Source organism: Typopeltis vanoorti, chromosome 22, assembly GCF_054136105.1.
Source record: "Typopeltis vanoorti isolate ZY-2024b chromosome 22, IOZ_Tvanoo_1.0, whole genome shotgun sequence".
NCBI classification, from domain to species: Eukaryota; Metazoa; Arthropoda; class Arachnida; order Uropygi; family Thelyphonidae; genus Typopeltis; species Typopeltis vanoorti.
Window position 1 is genome coordinate 59,846,394 of NC_143570.1, and position 18,479 is coordinate 59,864,872.

An 18,479-nucleotide genomic window follows, 5' to 3' on the forward strand; every position below is an offset into this window, starting at 1 on the left:
GTTGGTGTAGTTGGTAAATAATTGGTGGAGACGGAGTTGGTGTCCTCTCTCGATGAGTCTTTGAACTCCTTGGAGGTGTCAGGAAATAATAATAAAAAATAATAATACTATAAAATCATGAACTGGTATGTGAATTTTTTTTTTTTTTTTTTTTTTTTTGTGAAACAATAGTAATAAGAAGTGCTTGTTATATAGGCAAAATTTAACATCTTTAATAACATTTGTTGAGGATGAAGATTTTGTGTATCTGTCTCTGCCAATATGCTTTAAAATATCAGATCATAGTTCCTAATAACTTTTCACTTAAACTCTGGGCCACATAATTATAAAGTTGATATCACAGATGACAGCATTCATCAAGCTAAAATAATATTGCAGAGATCAGTTTTAATGTTATTACCTATTTGCACTTGCCTAAAGATGTCTGTCCAGTTTTTCCAATGAAATTTTAGAAGTTGAACTTAAAAAACATTTGATCTTGTAATTAGTTGTTACTTAGGCATTATCTTTAAATTATCATTGTTATTATTCTTCAGGACTTCTATGGAGTTGCATGACTAATCGTGGGAAGCCCATCTGAGACAACACAAAGTCTATCATACCATTTCTTAAACCCATTCACCACCCTATCATCAGACAATAAACTCTATGATTCAACCACACTCCATTCAAAAAACCCCTTCTCGTCCTAATCTTCATCACCTCCTTTAACTATTTCCAGACATGGTATCAGTTATTTAATGTTGCTCCCCATCTGTCATAACATGTCATCAAGTTTTCAACTCAAACTACCTCAATCACACCACCTTCAAGTCACATCAAAAATAGGCAAAAATAGGCAAAAAAAACCCAAAATAAACAATAGTTTACCTTTACGATATCTATATAGATTAATTTCAATGTTTATAGTCAACACTCATAACCGAAAAGCAAAGATAATGGTATTATTATTACTCCTCTTTAAAAGGCATTGTTACATATCTGGCCAAAGTCATATCTAGCCCATTGTTATAGATTTGGTCTCCTGGGTTTCTTGGGAATGAGGAAGTAGTGGAAGCATCTTGAGGCAATTGATTAGGATGGTGGCAGGTCTGTTGCATTTTCTGCTGAGAGGAAGAGAAAAGGGGAGAGATATGACAGAAACACGTTACTAAAGGAAAGGGATTTTATAGGATTAGTGCAGAAGAAATTTTTCCATATATGATAAGAAATGTTCATGAAATCTGATGAAGAACAAGTGTTATTTTTTATATGGAAGGTTTCAAAATAATATAGTTAATATTTTAATTTTCAGCCTTAATTTTAGCATTCTAATGAGCATACAAAAAAAAAAGAAAAAAAAAATTTAATCTGACTAGAAATTTGAAATAAAGCAATTAAACAATAACACATTTCAAATGGAAATTATAATTAATTATAATTATAAAAGCCAAGAACTGAGTCAAGATATCCAATGTATCCACTGAAACTGCTGACTAATTCAGAGAGAGAGAGAGAGAGAGAGAGAGAGAGAGAAAAAAAACACCTTTCTACAACCATCTCTAATCCAGAGTGTTTTAATGATATATACTCTGTTGGAGGATCTGCACAAAAGGAAGTGGAGAAGACAAGGGACCTTGGGGTGATGACTCAGAGAAACTTGAAGTTCATGGGTAGTGACACTTCCCATGATGTATAGTAATATACACACATAATAGAGGAAGTATGTGCTTTGCATTACAGGATACTAGAACAATTTGATGTGAAGTTATCTATCTCCATACTTCACATGAACACTTCTGTTTGTTCATGCTTCAGTAATGGATTAAAACAAAACAAAATTATACAATAACCACAGTAATGAAGTTGTTATTATTATTATTGTACGGGCATCTCCATGGAGTCCAAAGACTTATCACAAGAGATCCAAACTATCATACCTCTCCTTGAACCCATTAACAAATAAAGCACTCACAATGGCCTCTAGTAACCCATTCTACTCATTCACAACTTTCGAAGAAAAAAATCCAGTCTTCATATCCTTACTAACCACACTTTATTCAAGTTCCAAGGATGACCCCTTGGTCTAGCCCTCCCTCCAGCCAAGGGCTGAAACATTTCCCCTGCATCAATCATATAAAATGCTTTAAGCAACTTAAATGTTTCTATCATATCTCCACTTTATCTCCTATGAACCAACTTCTGCAATCCACACACCCTCAATCTACCTTCGTAGAAAACATTCCAAAGACAACTCACCATGTTGGTCACACTCCTCTGAATCTTCTCCACCACTTCTTCATCCCCGAGAAATCCAGGAGACCAGACTTGAGCACAGTAATCCAGATGTGAATGTATCAAGGCCTTATAAAGAGGAATAACAACTTCCTTATCTCTACTTGTTAATGTGTTGAATGATATAATCATTCAACACATTAACATTAATCTACTTGTTAATGTGTTCTTCACTAGTCAAGCACTCTTATGAGCTACCTTAGCAATATGTCCTCTAAACTTTAACTCTCTGTCTACCACAACCCCTAAATCTCTAGCTTCATCTATTTCCTGGAGTACAGCACCAATAATGTGATACACAGCTTGTAATCTATTTATCCCAAAATGCGTAACTTTACATTTCTCCACATTAAACTGAACACTTAATCTTTTGCCATACTGACAGCTCATTTAAATTGTCCTGCAAGTTCTCCACATTGCTTTGATTAACTATTACTCTACCTAATTTCACATCATCAACTGAATATTTCCTTTCAGGCAATATTCAGTTGATGAATGATTATTTCCTATATCATTTATGTAGAAATTAAACAGTAATGGTCCCATCACCGAACTTTGCGGCACACTACTAGTCACCTGTTTTTGCCTTGATTCTGCCCCTCCATATACCACTTTTTTATATCTGCCCAGCAGCCACCCTCTTATCCACTTAACCAGTGTCATATCCATCCCCATTTGTTCTAATTTGTATAACAGACTTCCATATAACAGAGTTCTGTTAAATGCCTTTACAAAATCCAGCAGAATCATCGAGTAACCATTTCCTTTATGCAACTCGGCTGTTACTTTATTAAAGAAAGATAGTGAATTACTAAGGCATGACAACCATTCACAAAGCCAAGTTGCCACTTATACAGTATCATATTTTTATCCACCCATTCTTGAATTCTTATTTTGACCAATTTTTTCAGTACTTTTACCACAACCATAATTTTAAGGCATGATCCATCAAAATGATACATTTATCAAAAAGTCTGATCATCAGACTTCTCAAAAAACTGGTGTTATCAAGTCACTAATTAATAGAACACATAATGTATGCTTAAAATCAAAATTTAATGAAAATGTTTCAGAACTGCTGTTTGCATAGTTGCGAAACGAAAATGAACCCTCTCAGTGGAATAAACTACAAGCAGCTATCATAACATCTGCTAAAATCACATCAATAAACATGAAGAAAGAAAGAAAAAACCATAGATAAAATTTAGAAGTAATAGACCTTATCAATGAAAGAAGAACATAGAAGAACATGAAAATGAAGAAGAAAAATTAAGATATAAAATATTGGATAAAAGAATCAAACAGTTATAAAGGAGATTGAAAGAAAACTCGATAAATAGGTAGTGCATGAAGATAGAAGAATTACAAACTAAGACCAAAACCAGAGAAGCATTCCTGAAAGTGAAAGAACTTAATGGAAAAGCAAAACATACACAGTCTAATAACACATCAAGGACAGACACAGATGGGAACATAATCACTGATAAGGAAAAGATAAATGGAAGATGGGTGGAATATTTATCAGATCTCTATGATCATGATAATGGTAACATGATAGCTGATTCATGACACCTCACCCACGCTGCCGGCCAAGACGTCTATAGACGGCAAGGTTATCATGGATGCAAAGTGCATATTAAAATTGTAATACCATTGATATTACATTGAAATATATGAGGGATACGAAGCGTGTGAGGATGCATCTTTTATTCATAATGGCCAGTTAGGTGGTTAAGTTAAACGTAGCAACAGATACCACTCTACTGACAAGAAAGGAGATTATTATTTTGCTGGCCCTGTTGACCGAATGGTCAGCATATCTGCTCTCCAGCCAAAGGGCTGCAGGTTCGAATCCTGACATGGGCATGGATGTTTGTAATTGTCTGTGAAAATACTAGTGGTAATGATGGGCAGTAGATGGTGTTGGTGTAGATCAGGGGTTGCCAAAGTTATTTGCCCGTCAACCCCTTCAAGAGTTTTTTGACTTTTTATCGACCCCCTATATTTTACTATTATGTAATTATAATAGGACAAGCAAAAAAGACGCTTATGTGAGTTTTTAGATTGTTTATTTTATAGTTACAGTGTTTATTGTATGTATAATATAGTATATATTATTATATTACTATTACTACTACTATTACTACTAATATCACTGGTGATATTAATAAACTACTGGTATTAATATGGCTGCTCAACTCTTCAACATAGAGAAGTTTAGTTCGTGAATGAATAACGATTGAATTATAATATGTATGTTGATGAATTTTAGAACATTAATGCTCACTTGTATGTCGATGCGCAAAAATGAGACTGGGATCGAATAGTTGTAAGTATCAGTAAACAAGAACCATGCACATGTTGCACTCTTGCTCCCACTGTGCCGGCCAGCAGGAACCACCAACATCCGTTTATTGGTAAATACATCATTTTGGCCTAGTTGATTGGCCTCAGTAACTATTTTCATGACCTTACTCCATCTTACAGTCCTATTCATGGACCTGTAAGATGGAGGTACTGATCCCATGATTCACTCTTAATTGCGTTGTCATTACCTCCATGTCTTTTGTTATGGAGGTAATCCAAGTTAACCAAATTAAATTTTACCCATACAATGATGTCTTATATTTTTCTGTCAACCCCCAATCGATCCCTGAGCCCAAATCGACCCCTGACAATGTCATATCGACCCCTTTGGCGACCACTGGTGTAGATGATGATGGTAGTTGCGGTTCATTGTAGTTGGTGGATTGGTGGTGGAGACAGAGAGCTGTAGAGTAGATGCCCTCCCTCGATGAGTCTTGGACTCTCTCAAGGTGTCAAATGATAATAATAATTATAATTATAATTATTACGTGACACCTCCAGGGAGTCCAAAGACTCATCAAGGAAGGGCACCTACTCTACAGTTCTCCTTCTCCTCCACTCAACTTCATATACAAACCACATCATCTACACCAATGCCATCTACTGTCCACCACTAGTATTTTCACAGACAATCACAAACATCCATGCTCATGGCGTGATTCAAACCTGCAGCCTTTTGGCTGGAGAGAAGATATGCTAACCACTCGGCCAACCAGGCCGGGCAGATACAACACATAATTAAAAATCTTCCTAATAATAAATCCCTGGATGCGATAATATCCCAGCTGAGCTGCTGAAAGCTTTGACTGGCTATAATAACAACTATTTAGTGGAATCCATCCAGTGCATCTATAAAACAATAGAATTACCCAAAGTTTTTTCAACATCTGCATACCAATTCCAAAGAAAAATAATGCACAAAATTGCGAGGATTACATGACTGTGAGCCTAATATCCCATGCATCTAAAATTATTTTAACCATTGTTAACAAACAAATTGAAAGAACCTTAATCGGCAAATTGAGTGCACAATAGAAAGGCTTCAGAAGAGGCATGGGAACCATTAATGCTATCCTGGAACTAAAAATACTAATAGAAAGATCACTTGAAAAGAAATAGGAACATTTACATTCCTATTTGCGTGTCCATAAATTGCGTGTGTCCATATGCTTCATAGACTTTCAGAAGGCTTTCGACCAGGTAAAACATAATAAAATATTCAATATATTAGATAAATTAGACATAGACGATCATATACTTAAGATTATAAAAATGATTTACACCATACAGAAAATGCAGTTGTTTAACTCTGAGACTTCTGAAGTGAAAATAAAAAGAGGAGTTCGACAAGGTTGTATCCTTTCACTAAATTTATTTAATATGTATAGTGAGACAGTGATGAAAAAGATTGAAAAAGAAAAATTATTATTATTATTACATGAAACCTCCAGGGAGTCCAAAGACTCATTGTGGGAGGACACACTACTCTACTTTGCTAAATACATCTCTTCCTCTCCACTACGACATTACTACCATCAACGCCATCTATTACCCATCATCATCAACAACTGTATTTTTTGTCTGTAAATTGCGTGTGTCCTGAAGGCCGATTTGTCTGTAAAAAAATAGGAATTAGTATCAATGGTATAAAATACAACAATCTTAGATATGCTGATGATACCATTCTAATAGGAGAAAACAGAAACAAATTAATCAAATTACTGCAGCTACTAATTGAAGAAGGTAAAAATTTTGGATTACATATAAATGCAAAAAAGACCAAATTTATGAAAATCTCAAAAGAAAACAGATCCGAGCCAGAAATATTCACAAACAATATGAAAATTGAACATACAACAGAATATATATATTTAGGCACCTACTTTACTGTAGATGGAAAGCAAGATAAAGAAATAAAAATAAGAACAGCCATAGTTAAAGATGCCTTCTGGAAAAATAAAGATCTGCTCAGAAGTTCTGTGGGTATCGAGACAAAGAAAAGAATGATAAGAACATTAGTGTTGCCAGTTTTCACATATGGAAGTGAGAAGTGTTGTCTTACTCTCTTCTTATTCAAGAAGAGAGTAAGACAACAGATAATGGCCTTTGAAATGTGGTGCTATAGGAGAGCTCTGAAAATCTCATGGATAGAACAGAACACATGACAAATACAGATGTCCTACAAAGAATGAGAATATAGAGATCTTTATTACAGGAAATGATCCAGAGAAAGATGAGATTGGCAGGACATGTACTGAGAAGTTCAGCAGGACAGAGGATACTAACAGTTTTAGAAGGAAAAATTCTGGGAAAAGGATCAAGAGGTAAAAAACATGGTTTGAAGATACAAGATCATGGACAGGATCACATGACTATGCAGAAACAAAAAGGAAAGCCACCAACACAGAGAGAGAACTGGAAGGACATGGTGCTGCATCCTCTCACCGAGGAAGCTACATGAAGAGAGAGAGGGAGAGAGAGGATGTGTGCTTCTCTCTCCCTCATGCTTACAACAAGAACTTCTCACTATTAAAACTTTAATGGAATTAAATGGTTATAATCCCAATCAAATCCAACAGATAATTATGCCTAGTTCTCCCCCTCTCTCTCTCTCTCTCTTCCTCCACCCTGCCCCTCAAAAAAAAAGTCTGGGATATTCTCATTTTAGGTAAACATCCAACATAGTTTTTATATTATTTTGTAATATTAATTTTTAGCATGCAGCAATTGTTTTTAATTATCCTATGTTTCAACAGCTAAGGATTCTTTGAATGTGATATATTTTCAGAATTCTAACCTATTGGTAGAATTCTGAAGATGTATCATCTGAATCCTACATATTTTCCACTCAACAAAATTTCTCATCTGTCAACATCAACAAAAGACAAACTGTTAACTCTATCTTTAGCTGATGTTTACCAGGCAAACAAGTTGTTCTGTGAAAAAAAAAAAAAAAGTTAATGAACACCAGTCCTACACTGAATATGTGAAACCTCAAAACCAGGTGACCAAATCTATGCACAGAAGTCCATGTGTGGCCTAATCAAAGCCTTATACAATGGAACAAGAATCTCCTTACTTCTACAAGTCAGTGTCCTCCACATCATTCCCAGAAGTCTTTGTGTTATCCTCACAATTTTGGAAATGTGTCCCCTAAATTTCAGATCCTTATCCAATCACCCCAAGATCTCTTATTTCCTCCACTACCAACAATATTTCCCCACCAAGCATAAATTCTACTTCCCATCTTTGTTCCCAAATTTTAAAACCTTACATTTTGCAACATTGAACTCGCATCCCCATTTCCATGCCTATTCACTCAATTTCTTCAAGCCTTCTTGTAAGGCCACGACATCTTCTCTACTCTTCATAGTTCATCCCAACTTTGCATCATCTGCAAACAACTGAATATTCCCATCCAAATCTTCGCAAATATCATTAATATAGAGGTTAAACAGCAATGGCCCTAAAACAGAACCCTGAGGCACACGACGAGTGACTTTCCTCTTCCTGGATATTGCTCACCAATACACAACTGGCCGATATCTACCAAATAGCCAGTCTCCGATCCAATGCACTAATCTAATATCCAACCCCATCTGCTCTAGTTTGACTATCAACTTATCATGCATAAGTATAAGTATACTACTGTGTATCTGTCTCTCCTGTCCAAGGAAGCTGTCACCTTATTATTGTGGTTATTGTGTAATTTTTGTTGTTTTATAATTATGCTGCAGTTAAAGATAAGAATAAAACTTCTTGTCTGTTGTAATTTATTATAAAATCATTGTCAGTCTGTTCAAGTATTTGAATTTGTTTGTGATTTATGTTATTACATTTTCTTGTTTCAAAATGATAGTTACTAATCTTGTGATCCCAACAGTTTCATAGAGGCCATCTCTTCTATTTTGAAAATCTGGAAGGCTATTCTCAGATATATATATATATATATATATATATATATATATATATATATATATAAAAAAATAAAAAAAAAAAAACTGGGTCATATAAATTTGGATGAACAACAGTAAATGTTTTCCGAAATATGAACAGATATAAGCCTATGATCATATGATTATAAGGAATGTTTATTAACAAATTAAAATCTTGCAGTTGCAAAATTAAGAATAATATAAGATATTTGACCAAAATAAATGCATGCCATGACAACTGGCATACCTTTATGCCCTTAACAAACACTTTACTTTAGTCTTAAAACCTACATTGCAGGGCATCGAAGATATTCAGTGGTTTCTAGTAATTTCAGTTTCAGTGCCAATATCCAACAAAGAGAACATGTTTATTTTATATTTGAAAAATATTCCTACAGAAAGGATTTGTAAAATCATTCATGATAAACAGCATATACAGTTGCTACAGCAAAGAAATTACTTGTTTCAAAAGATGCAGTAGAAAAAGTGTCATGTTCAGTATTCCAGAGATATCGAGAAGCAATGAAGACGTCTTGGTCAAATTTTTCACCAATAGTGACTAGACAAATATACTTGTACCTATGAAAGGAAGAAAAAAGTTAATGAATATAGCTGATATTGACTAATAACATATTTATCACTTTATTCATACAGAGTACTTACAAACTATATGTGGGGATATATCATAACTGATTACTTCTACTAAAGCTGCAAATTAAATAAACAGATTGGATATTACATTTGTTTGTAACGAATAAGCTATTCTGGCAAACTAAATTTCATATTTTTGGATTCAGGGGCAGCTATAGATGTACATTTGGTTCTCACTATAACGCTGCAGTGAATTCAATCAACATAACAATACCAAAAAATGCTGGTCGTTGTCCCAGAGAAGCATATGCTTAAGATCTTTTTTTTATTTATTAGTGTGTGTGTGCGCATGCATGCATGCACACAAAGTAATGACAACAGCAGAGCTTGGAATGGGATTTATAACTGAAAGAAAGTCACTAATAAATCAGAGAAGGTGAGTGCATAAAAGAACCAATTAAGGATAAAACATCGCCTCCTTCAAATGAAAAAAGTGACTGAATTCAAAATTAGACATCTGACTACAAACTGCAGGAGTCATGTTATCAGTGAAAAATGATGAGAACAGGTTCTGAATGCAAGTTCCAAATACAACTAGAGAGAGAGAGAGAGAGAGAGATCATTGAAACCAGAAGCTTTTTTTGTGAAATTCATGTTACTCAATATTTTTCTGATCTCTCACTGACAAAAAGATCATGGAGTGAATTTTCCTTGATTTTGTCCTTTTTTTTGCAATACTGTAGAAGTGTTACATGAAAGTAGAGATCACAAAAACAGAGGTGGATAGAATTTGTGATCAATGCTCAAATGCCTTCCTGTGATTTAGATAAGAGAGCTGTACACAAGAGATGGATTATATTTGAACACAGAAGGAGGCAGGCATTTGGAGAGACTGTTATTTTCAGGGCAAATTGATGTGTTAGGGCAGGGAAACCAAAACTGCAAAGTAGGAACATAGCAGGGATGGCTTCGTGTGGGGATATGCCATTAACCTGCTGTTGTTTGCAGGTGGTGTGAAACTTGGCAAGTACTGAAGAATAGAAGGTGGGTAAAATAGTGCCATTGCATAAGGATGTTGATAGACTGGAGTTATCATACTATATGCCAGTTTGTATTTCTTCTGTGATTGTTAAGAATTTGGAGAAATTGGTAAAAACTCATATACAGAATTGAGCATATGAAGACAATATTATTATTATTATTATTAATACCTGATCTCCATGGATTCAAAGGACTCATCATGGGAAGTTTATATTCTCTTGTGCCAAAAGATCATTGAGCCTTGCCTTGAAAACCTATTCACAGTTTCTGCATTCACTATACTTTCAGTTAATGCATTCCACTCACCAATCATTCTCCATGGAAAGAACCTGCTTCTCAAACCCTCCTTATACAGCTTCCATGAATGGCCTCTGGTTCTACCTTTGCTTTCCTCTACTCTATGAAATATTTTCTCCACATTAATCTAACAACCTCTCACCAACTTATATGTCTCAATTATATCTCCTCTTCTTCTTCTATTCACAAGGCTCTCTAAGTTGCATTTCCTTAATCTCTCCTCATATATGACTGGACCTTCTTCAATACATATTCATCCCTCTGGAAACCAGGTGGTATTGTAATATTAATTATGCAGACCAGCATGAATTTGTTAAGGGGCACTCTTGTTTTAGTGATCTAGTTGCCTTTTACAAAAGAGTAACAAAAGCAGTGGATGAGGATAAGACATACACTGTTTTAAAGAAGAAAAATCCACAGATGGAATTTTGCAAAGGCATCTGACAAGGGGGTGTCACATGACACGTTGGGTTTTTAAGTCGCAACATATTGGTTTGGATATCAGGTTAGTGAACTGGATTGGTAACTGGCTTTCTGAGAGATATCAGAGAGTTGTATATGGAGAAACAGTATCTAGGAGTAGGAAGATTACAGGTAAAGTTCCACAGTTCAGTACAGGACCATTACTGTTCAATCTTTATGTCAATGATACTGCCACTGGACCACAAGGAGATATATTCAGTTTGCAGATGATGTGAAGGTGGGAATGGTTAATAGTAATAGTGCTGATGTTTTGGCTCTTCAAGAGGATTTGAATAGGCTGAAAAGGTGGGAAAATGAATGGAATGTCAGTTTAATGTGACTAAATATGTATTACTCTGAAATTTGGGTTCAACAATTGGGATGCTTCATACTCACTTGGTGGAATTATACTGAAGCAGTGGAAGAAGAAAGGGATCTTGGGGTGATTGTAGATAGAAATTTAAACAGAAGTTCAGAGGACATATGCAAAGGCTGTGAAGAAAATTCAGAGAGATATTGCAATAATGAGGATGATATTGACTACATGACCACTATAAAATAGTGGTCCTACCATATAAAGCTTTGATCCGACCATATCTGTATTTCTGTACTCAGATCTGGTCATTGGAATTTGAAGGGGATGAAATAACCTTGATAACAAAAATGATATCAGGCTTGCACAGTGTCAGTTTTGAGGATAGAATGAGGACATGCACATTGCAGTTTGGTGGATAGAAGACAAGGGGGGGGGGTAATTGATACATATAAGCTGCTGAAAGGTTCTTACTGGACTGACACTGAGAATATTTTTCATATGGTAGAACAATGGAAAGTAACAAGGAGCTACCTGAAGTTATGAAAGAAAGTAGTGAGTAAGAGAGTAAGAAGCAATTTTTTTTTATTTTTTTTACTTGAAAAGTATTAGGAGCATGGAATACATGGCCTAATAGAGTGGTAAAAGCGAAAATCATGGATGAATTTAAAGAGTGGTACAGTAGACTTTGTGTTGTCTAGGATGACCTTACAGCAATGAATCTTATGACTCACAGAGGTCAGGAAAATAATAATAATAATATAAAGCAAAGTTTTCACTTTTGCCTCTGAAACCAAATTTAAATTTGTTGATAATTTCATTTGCAGATATTATGATCTTGAATAGAAACAGAAAAAGAAGTTGGAGATGTTACTTTGAGACAGTTGCGATATGCATTTTATCTACAGCTTTAGTATACTTCTTGAAGAATTTTCACCTTAAGGGCCACTGGCTAAAATAAAGGATGAGAATTAAAAATTCATTCTGAACTCTTGTTATTTAAGCATTTGAGAATCCCTCTCTACAAAACCAATGCCTTAGTAGATCACATTTCAAAATTAATTAATTAAAATTAAATGTAGCATTGCAATCTCTCCCAATACATATTTAAAAAAAATATGTATTGGGAGAGAGACAGAATTATCGAAGAATTATGCGAACCTTTGGTGATCAGTTTAAGTGATGGCGATTCGGACACTGATTCAGATGACTATGAAGATTAAAAGGATTTGATAATGGTATTTTTTTCCAACCTTTTTTTGCATGGGTTTGTTAAAAGAGTCACAACAAGTCATAAATAATTGGTTTAGGACATTAAAGTGTTTCAGTTCTCTCAACTGTAAGTTTAGAATATCTAAGTTCATTTGAAAAAAATTCTGTTTTTCTGTATAATTATTTTTATTTTATAGAAAAGTTTCTTTAAAATAATTAGTTAAATTTTTGTTTTATGCTATACCTTTTTTAATTTTGTTAATACTCTACATGCATTTTTCCAACTGTTATACAAGCAAAATAGTTACACTTTAAAAACTACAATGTTCATAAAAGAAAAGCTAAATTTTCCGACCTGTAATAATAAACAAACACATCCCAGAAGACAGATTGATTACCTATTATCGAAATGGATTCTCCTTTTTCTGACATGCGCAGAAGTGTCGAGGGACCGCTAATCGGTGGGCGAACTATACTTTTCATTCATCATACCATCAACAGGCACAAGTGATCCTGGACTGTCATGTGGAAAACTACCCCAGAACATCTTTTTAGCTGAGTATTTAGGAGCTCGCTGAAGGTGGGTGGGAGAAGTTTTCTCAGCTGATGATTTGCAAATATAGGTTACTCGCTCTCCTTGGACAAAGAAATGGCTCTCATCTGAGAATATGCTGAGAATATACCTCCTTCCACTTCTCAACAGTTCAATTTTTGTACACTTTTGTCAAAAGGAGCCTCTTTCTTTGCATAGCCTTCATCAACAGTTGTTTCTTTTTTGGTCTGTGGACAGTCCTCCCTGCTTCCAACAATCTATGACAGACTGTCATATCAGAAACATTAATCCCAATAGCTGCCAAATCTCTATTTAAGTCAACAGTAGACATCATTGAATTCATTTTGCTTTTTCTAACTAGTAAACAATCTTGAGTAAGTGTAATTTTCCTTTTTAATCCACATTTTTGTTTTCTGTCAGGAGAAAAGTTACCTGTCTCCCTAAACTTCTTTAAAATAGCATTAACAGAACCCAAACCAACACCACACTCATTGACAATTTGTCTTTGAGTCACAGATGTGTGCTGAGAAAGATTACATAATTTTAAATGCTTTCTTGGAGATGTATCCATTTTATAGCTACACAAAATGAATAAAACACTATGAATGTAAACTTGTTTACACTAAAATTAAAAATGCATAATACTATTAATAGACATCATAGAGAGTTAAAACACTCTGCACTCAACCAAAATAGTGAACTAAAACCAAAATTATTGTGAAGTGAAACAAAATTCAAACCAAAAACTTGAAGAAAATTCAGCTTGTTCAGATTAATTTGTTCACTACTGTAACTCACCTTCAGTTGAAAATGCCCATTTAAAGATTTCTCCCATCATGACAAGAAGCAAACTTAGGTCTTTTCCAATCCCTGTAACTTGTTAAAGGCTACGTAAGGGTGAAAATATATCTTTATGGTACATCTTGTTTTTAGGTGTCCACCTGGATACTAAATGAATGGGCATGGATGGAAATTTCAGACTTTCTATTTAGACAGTATTCAGTATCAACTTAAACCACAAACAAAAATGGCAAGGTGAAATGTCATGCTGGTTGGGATATCATCACTTGCTTTCATCAAAGAACCAGGGTGAACATGAAACAAACTCATCCTCAGCAGAACTGAAGACAGGTACCACAATATGAGAAGTATTACTAAAAAAGAAATGGAACTCAAAGAAGAATTAGAGAAGCATCATGTTAACATGATTGGTGTTACAAAATGAACAAGACTGAAACAGATAAAGAAATAACTATAAGATGTTATATTCATGCTACAATGAGCATGGAAAAGAATGAGTAGCTACAGTGCCCAACACTAAACACAAAGATAAATTTCTTCAAGTGGAGGGCTATCTCAGGTAGGGTGATGCAGACAAATTTCAAAATGGAAAACTGTAAAATGAGACTTATTTGCACTTTGGTACCACAGAAGATTCTACTAAGGAAGATGTGGAAGACTTTTTCAAGTTACAGGGAAGTGTAGCTGACACAAAGAAAAAGGAGTAGCTGGTTTTTGTTGGAGATATGAACAGCAGTGGAGATGAATACCAGAACACAAAAATGTTTTGAGAAAATTATAAAAAAAGAACAAAGCTAATAATAATTGTAAATGCCTGCTAGATTTTTATTCAGTACATCTAATAGTCAACACAAACACCATATTCCAAAATAGAAATGTGCATATATCCACAAGAAATAAGATATTTATTTACTATGCTACTGTAACAATGATATCTTCACATTGGTTCAGAATAGAAGGGCATACAGGAGAATAAAGTAGATAGTGATCCCATTTTTACAAATGATCTTGTGCCGTCTCCATAGTGACTTTTCTTCCAAACTGCATGCCTCAAATCATTCATCCATTCTGCACCTATCCTATTTGGCCCGCTAATCTTGAGAATGCATTCAGACAATGTCTCTGTCAGACAGTTTCTAAGCAGGTCTCTAGCAAAATTGATCTCCTTTCCATCCAATTCCTTATTCCTTGACATGGCTGCAAGGCATTTCCTGAGTTTATCATAATCACCTACCTTATAGTTTCACATATCCCTTTCTCACAGAAGTCCTTATATGACTGGCAATCATCCAAACAATCAGTTAATGGTCACTTTCACTGGAGGAAGATTTGACACCTCATTGATAATAACATCCTCTAATGAGATAATGAAATCCAAAACTCTTGATCCTCATGTACTCTCTTAAACTAAGGTAGCTGTTCCTCAAAAGCTTAAGATTCATTCTCTTTTGAATTTATTGGAATTCTTCATTCCAATCTATATTACCCCAATTAAAATTACCCATAATAATCACCTTTTTCTTATTACTATACCTATACATTTCCTTCTCAGTGCCCTCCACATTACTATGTTTAAGACAGCACCCAACTAAATATTTTATCCTGTGGATCTCCAGCTTACTGCTTTAAAACCACTGCCTCTAATTGCTCCATATATCTCCACCTTGGATGGGCATAACTCCTCTGCTACCATCTTTAGATGTTGTTACAATACTATATTGGTTGGAGAGAAAGATGGGAGCACAGAAATAATGACTAATGCCCTTTGAAAGGGAGGGACCAGAAGGCATGAGTTCCATTTGTATAAGAGGTTAGTTTTCTTAGTTTTCTGTATTTATCTCTTTCAAAGTCAGACATGGATCTGTTAATGGTTGATTTGCAATTGTTGGAGGTTTGAATATTGACAGGCTTACAATAAAGCTGGATGTTTTGGTTTCAGGCCACTTGCAAGCCTTAGCATACTATTTGGAGAACCATGGCTTAGCTATTTGGTGGAAATTTTGCAAGTAGGTATAGAAGGCCTTCATCCCAATTGGGATGAAGGACACAACACTAAAACTGCTGAGGGAAGAGCATTCCACTAGAGATGAAACTTGTACAAGATTATGGTCTATGTTACTGAGAGAAGAGGTGACCACAACAGCATATTTGAAACGACAGCTTATTGAGAAAAGATCTTGAGTATTGCTAGTATTCTGGACAGAGAAAAAAAAATTGCTTTTAGTCACTGTTTACAGCAAACACTTCAGCTTCATCAGTACAACTGGAAAATGGCAGCTAGCTGGAGTTCAGAGCATTAAAGTTCCCAAGGAAGATGATGTCATTGTTTGTGTAGTTCAACCACAAGAAATAAATCTTTGAGAATAAAAAGTCAAACATTGCAGAATAAATTTCACAATTAAGGGAGTGGCAGAGACAGCAGATGTATGATAAACAATTAGGCAAGGAATCCTCAGGCTAGAGAAAGTTAAAAAAAGGAGTTGTAAGATTAGGCATTCATTGGCAAGGAATATCATTTAGACAGTTAAGGTATACTGTATTTGAATACCAAACTGAAAAGAAAAATATGTATGAAAGCTTTGAAATGAATCAGAGTTTAGCTGCTTTCGAGGATGAACTGCAGTGCTGTTCTGAGTTTAGGCAGCAGCAAAGCAAGCACATGCTAGGGATCGGATATTTACAAGGGAATCATCAATTTGTTTTTCATATCGATTTCCATAAACATGGGGTGCTTAAGGGTCAAAGCTGTATAACTGAGAGGAGACCTCCACATAGCCTTTAAAGGAATGCGGAGAACCGACCAGGGCTTCTGACCTAATGTCCAATCCTCACCTTCTCATGGTGCACAATGTTGGGTATCTACTTTGATACTGAACGAACGAGGATGGGCTGGCAATTTGGGATTTAGCCGACCAAATTGTATTCTTATTGGTTAAACCAAAATAAAAAATGATGGTACAACATGACAAAATTTCATGCCGGCTGGGGCGTCGCCCGGTTAAACAACGCCCCCGTTGTTTTCGCCAGGGAACCAGGGCGAACAGCGAAAAGTCAGCTACTGGAACAAATCTGAAAACAAACCCCAACTCAACATCACCAGAGTTAAAGATCGGTACTATCAACGTAAGAAGCCTGAATGGCAAAGAAATGGAGCTAGCTGAGGAATTAGATAAATACCAGATCGACATAATAGGGGTGACTGAAACAAAAAAGACCAAACTGGTGAGATCTTTCTGAGCAATAAATACAAAATGTTATATTCAGGCAATGACAATCAAGGAAAAGAAGGAGTAGCCATAGTATTCAACACAAAATACGAGGCTAATCTTCTTGAATGGCAGTCAGTCTCAAGTAGAGTAATGTGGGCAAATATGAGAATGGGGAACTGGACAATGAGACTTATTTGTGCCTATGGTCCCACAGAAGGTTCTACTAAGGTAGAAGTGGAGGAATTTTTTGAGGCTTTAGAAAAAGCAACTGACACAATGAAAAAGGAAAAGTTGGTCCTTGTTGGGGATCTAAATAGTAGAGTAGGAAATGATTGTGAGACATACAAAAATATTTTGGGAAAATTTGGAGAAAAGAGCAAAGCTAATAATAATGGCAAATATCTGTTGGATTTCTGCTCAGGACATGGACTGGTTATTACTAACACCATGTTCCAACATAAAAATGTGCACAAATTCACATGGAGAGAAGAGGCTAGGAATAAGAAAAGTCTCATTGACTATGTTATTGTTGATAGTGATGTTTTCTCCCTGGTGCAGGACACCAGAGTGTACAGAGGATTTGAAATTGGAAGTGATCACTATTTAGTCTTGAGCAGGATAAAATTGAATTTCATATTGAAAAGAATAACATGTAAGAAAGTTTTAAAGCGAATAAAAGTTGAGCAGCTCTCAGATGTGAACTGTAGACTAAAATACAGAAATATTATTGAAAAGAAAATGAAAGAGTTTGAGAACAGGAATCAAACCTTGGAGATTCAGTGGCAAACTCTGAAGGAAACATTGATTGATTCTGCCAGAGAGGCATGTGGTGAGGTTGTGTGCAAGGATAAAAAATTCAGAACTCCCTGGTGGACACAGGAAGTTAAAGAGGCAGTGAAGGAAAAGAAGAAAGCATATCAAAAGTTCTTGGCAAATAAGTCAGCTTTTACTCTTACAGAATACAGAGACAAATGTAAGAAAGCTAAACAGTGTGTAAAACTAGTTAAACAAAAGTCATGGGAGGACTTTGGCAAGAATATAGAAAATAAATATCAAGAAGGTGGCAAAATATTCTGGAGATTGTTGAAGAAGCTTAGGAATGGAGGAAAGAGTGCTGTAAAAGGAATTAGAGATGATAAAGGTGAAATGAAAACAGGAGAAAAAGATATCCGTGAAGTATGGAGTAATTACTTTGAAAAACTGCTAAATGAAACAAGCAGTGATGACAGCACAGTGATAAAAAACACTGACCAGGCATGCAGTCAGGAATACATATCCATACTTGAAGTAGAAAAAGCCATCAAAGGGTTGAAATGTGGAAAGGCAGCAGGAGTAGATGATATTCGACCAGAAATGCTGAAGTATGGTGGTATAAGAGTCTTACAGTGGCTGCACTGCATAGTTCAGAAAGCCTGGACAGAAGG

General features: G+C 35.3%; 1 protein-coding gene across 4 annotated transcripts in view; it reads right to left on the reverse strand.

The window, feature by feature from the left end:
• Positions 1-8,713: 8,713 nt before the first annotated feature.
• The window catches only part of LOC150094443 (dynein light chain Tctex-type 5-like), a 145,912-nt gene continuing 136,146 nt past the window's right edge, over positions 8,714-18,479 (reverse strand). For all 4 annotated transcript variants that reach the window (XM_090411747.1, XM_090411745.1, XM_090411746.1 and 1 more), the window contains exon 4: positions 8,714-9,155. In XM_090411747.1, the coding sequence (XP_090267873.1) occupies positions 8,990-9,155 (166 nt within the window). In that variant the 3' untranslated portion in view covers positions 8,714-8,989. The remainder of the gene's footprint in view (positions 9,156-18,479) is intronic.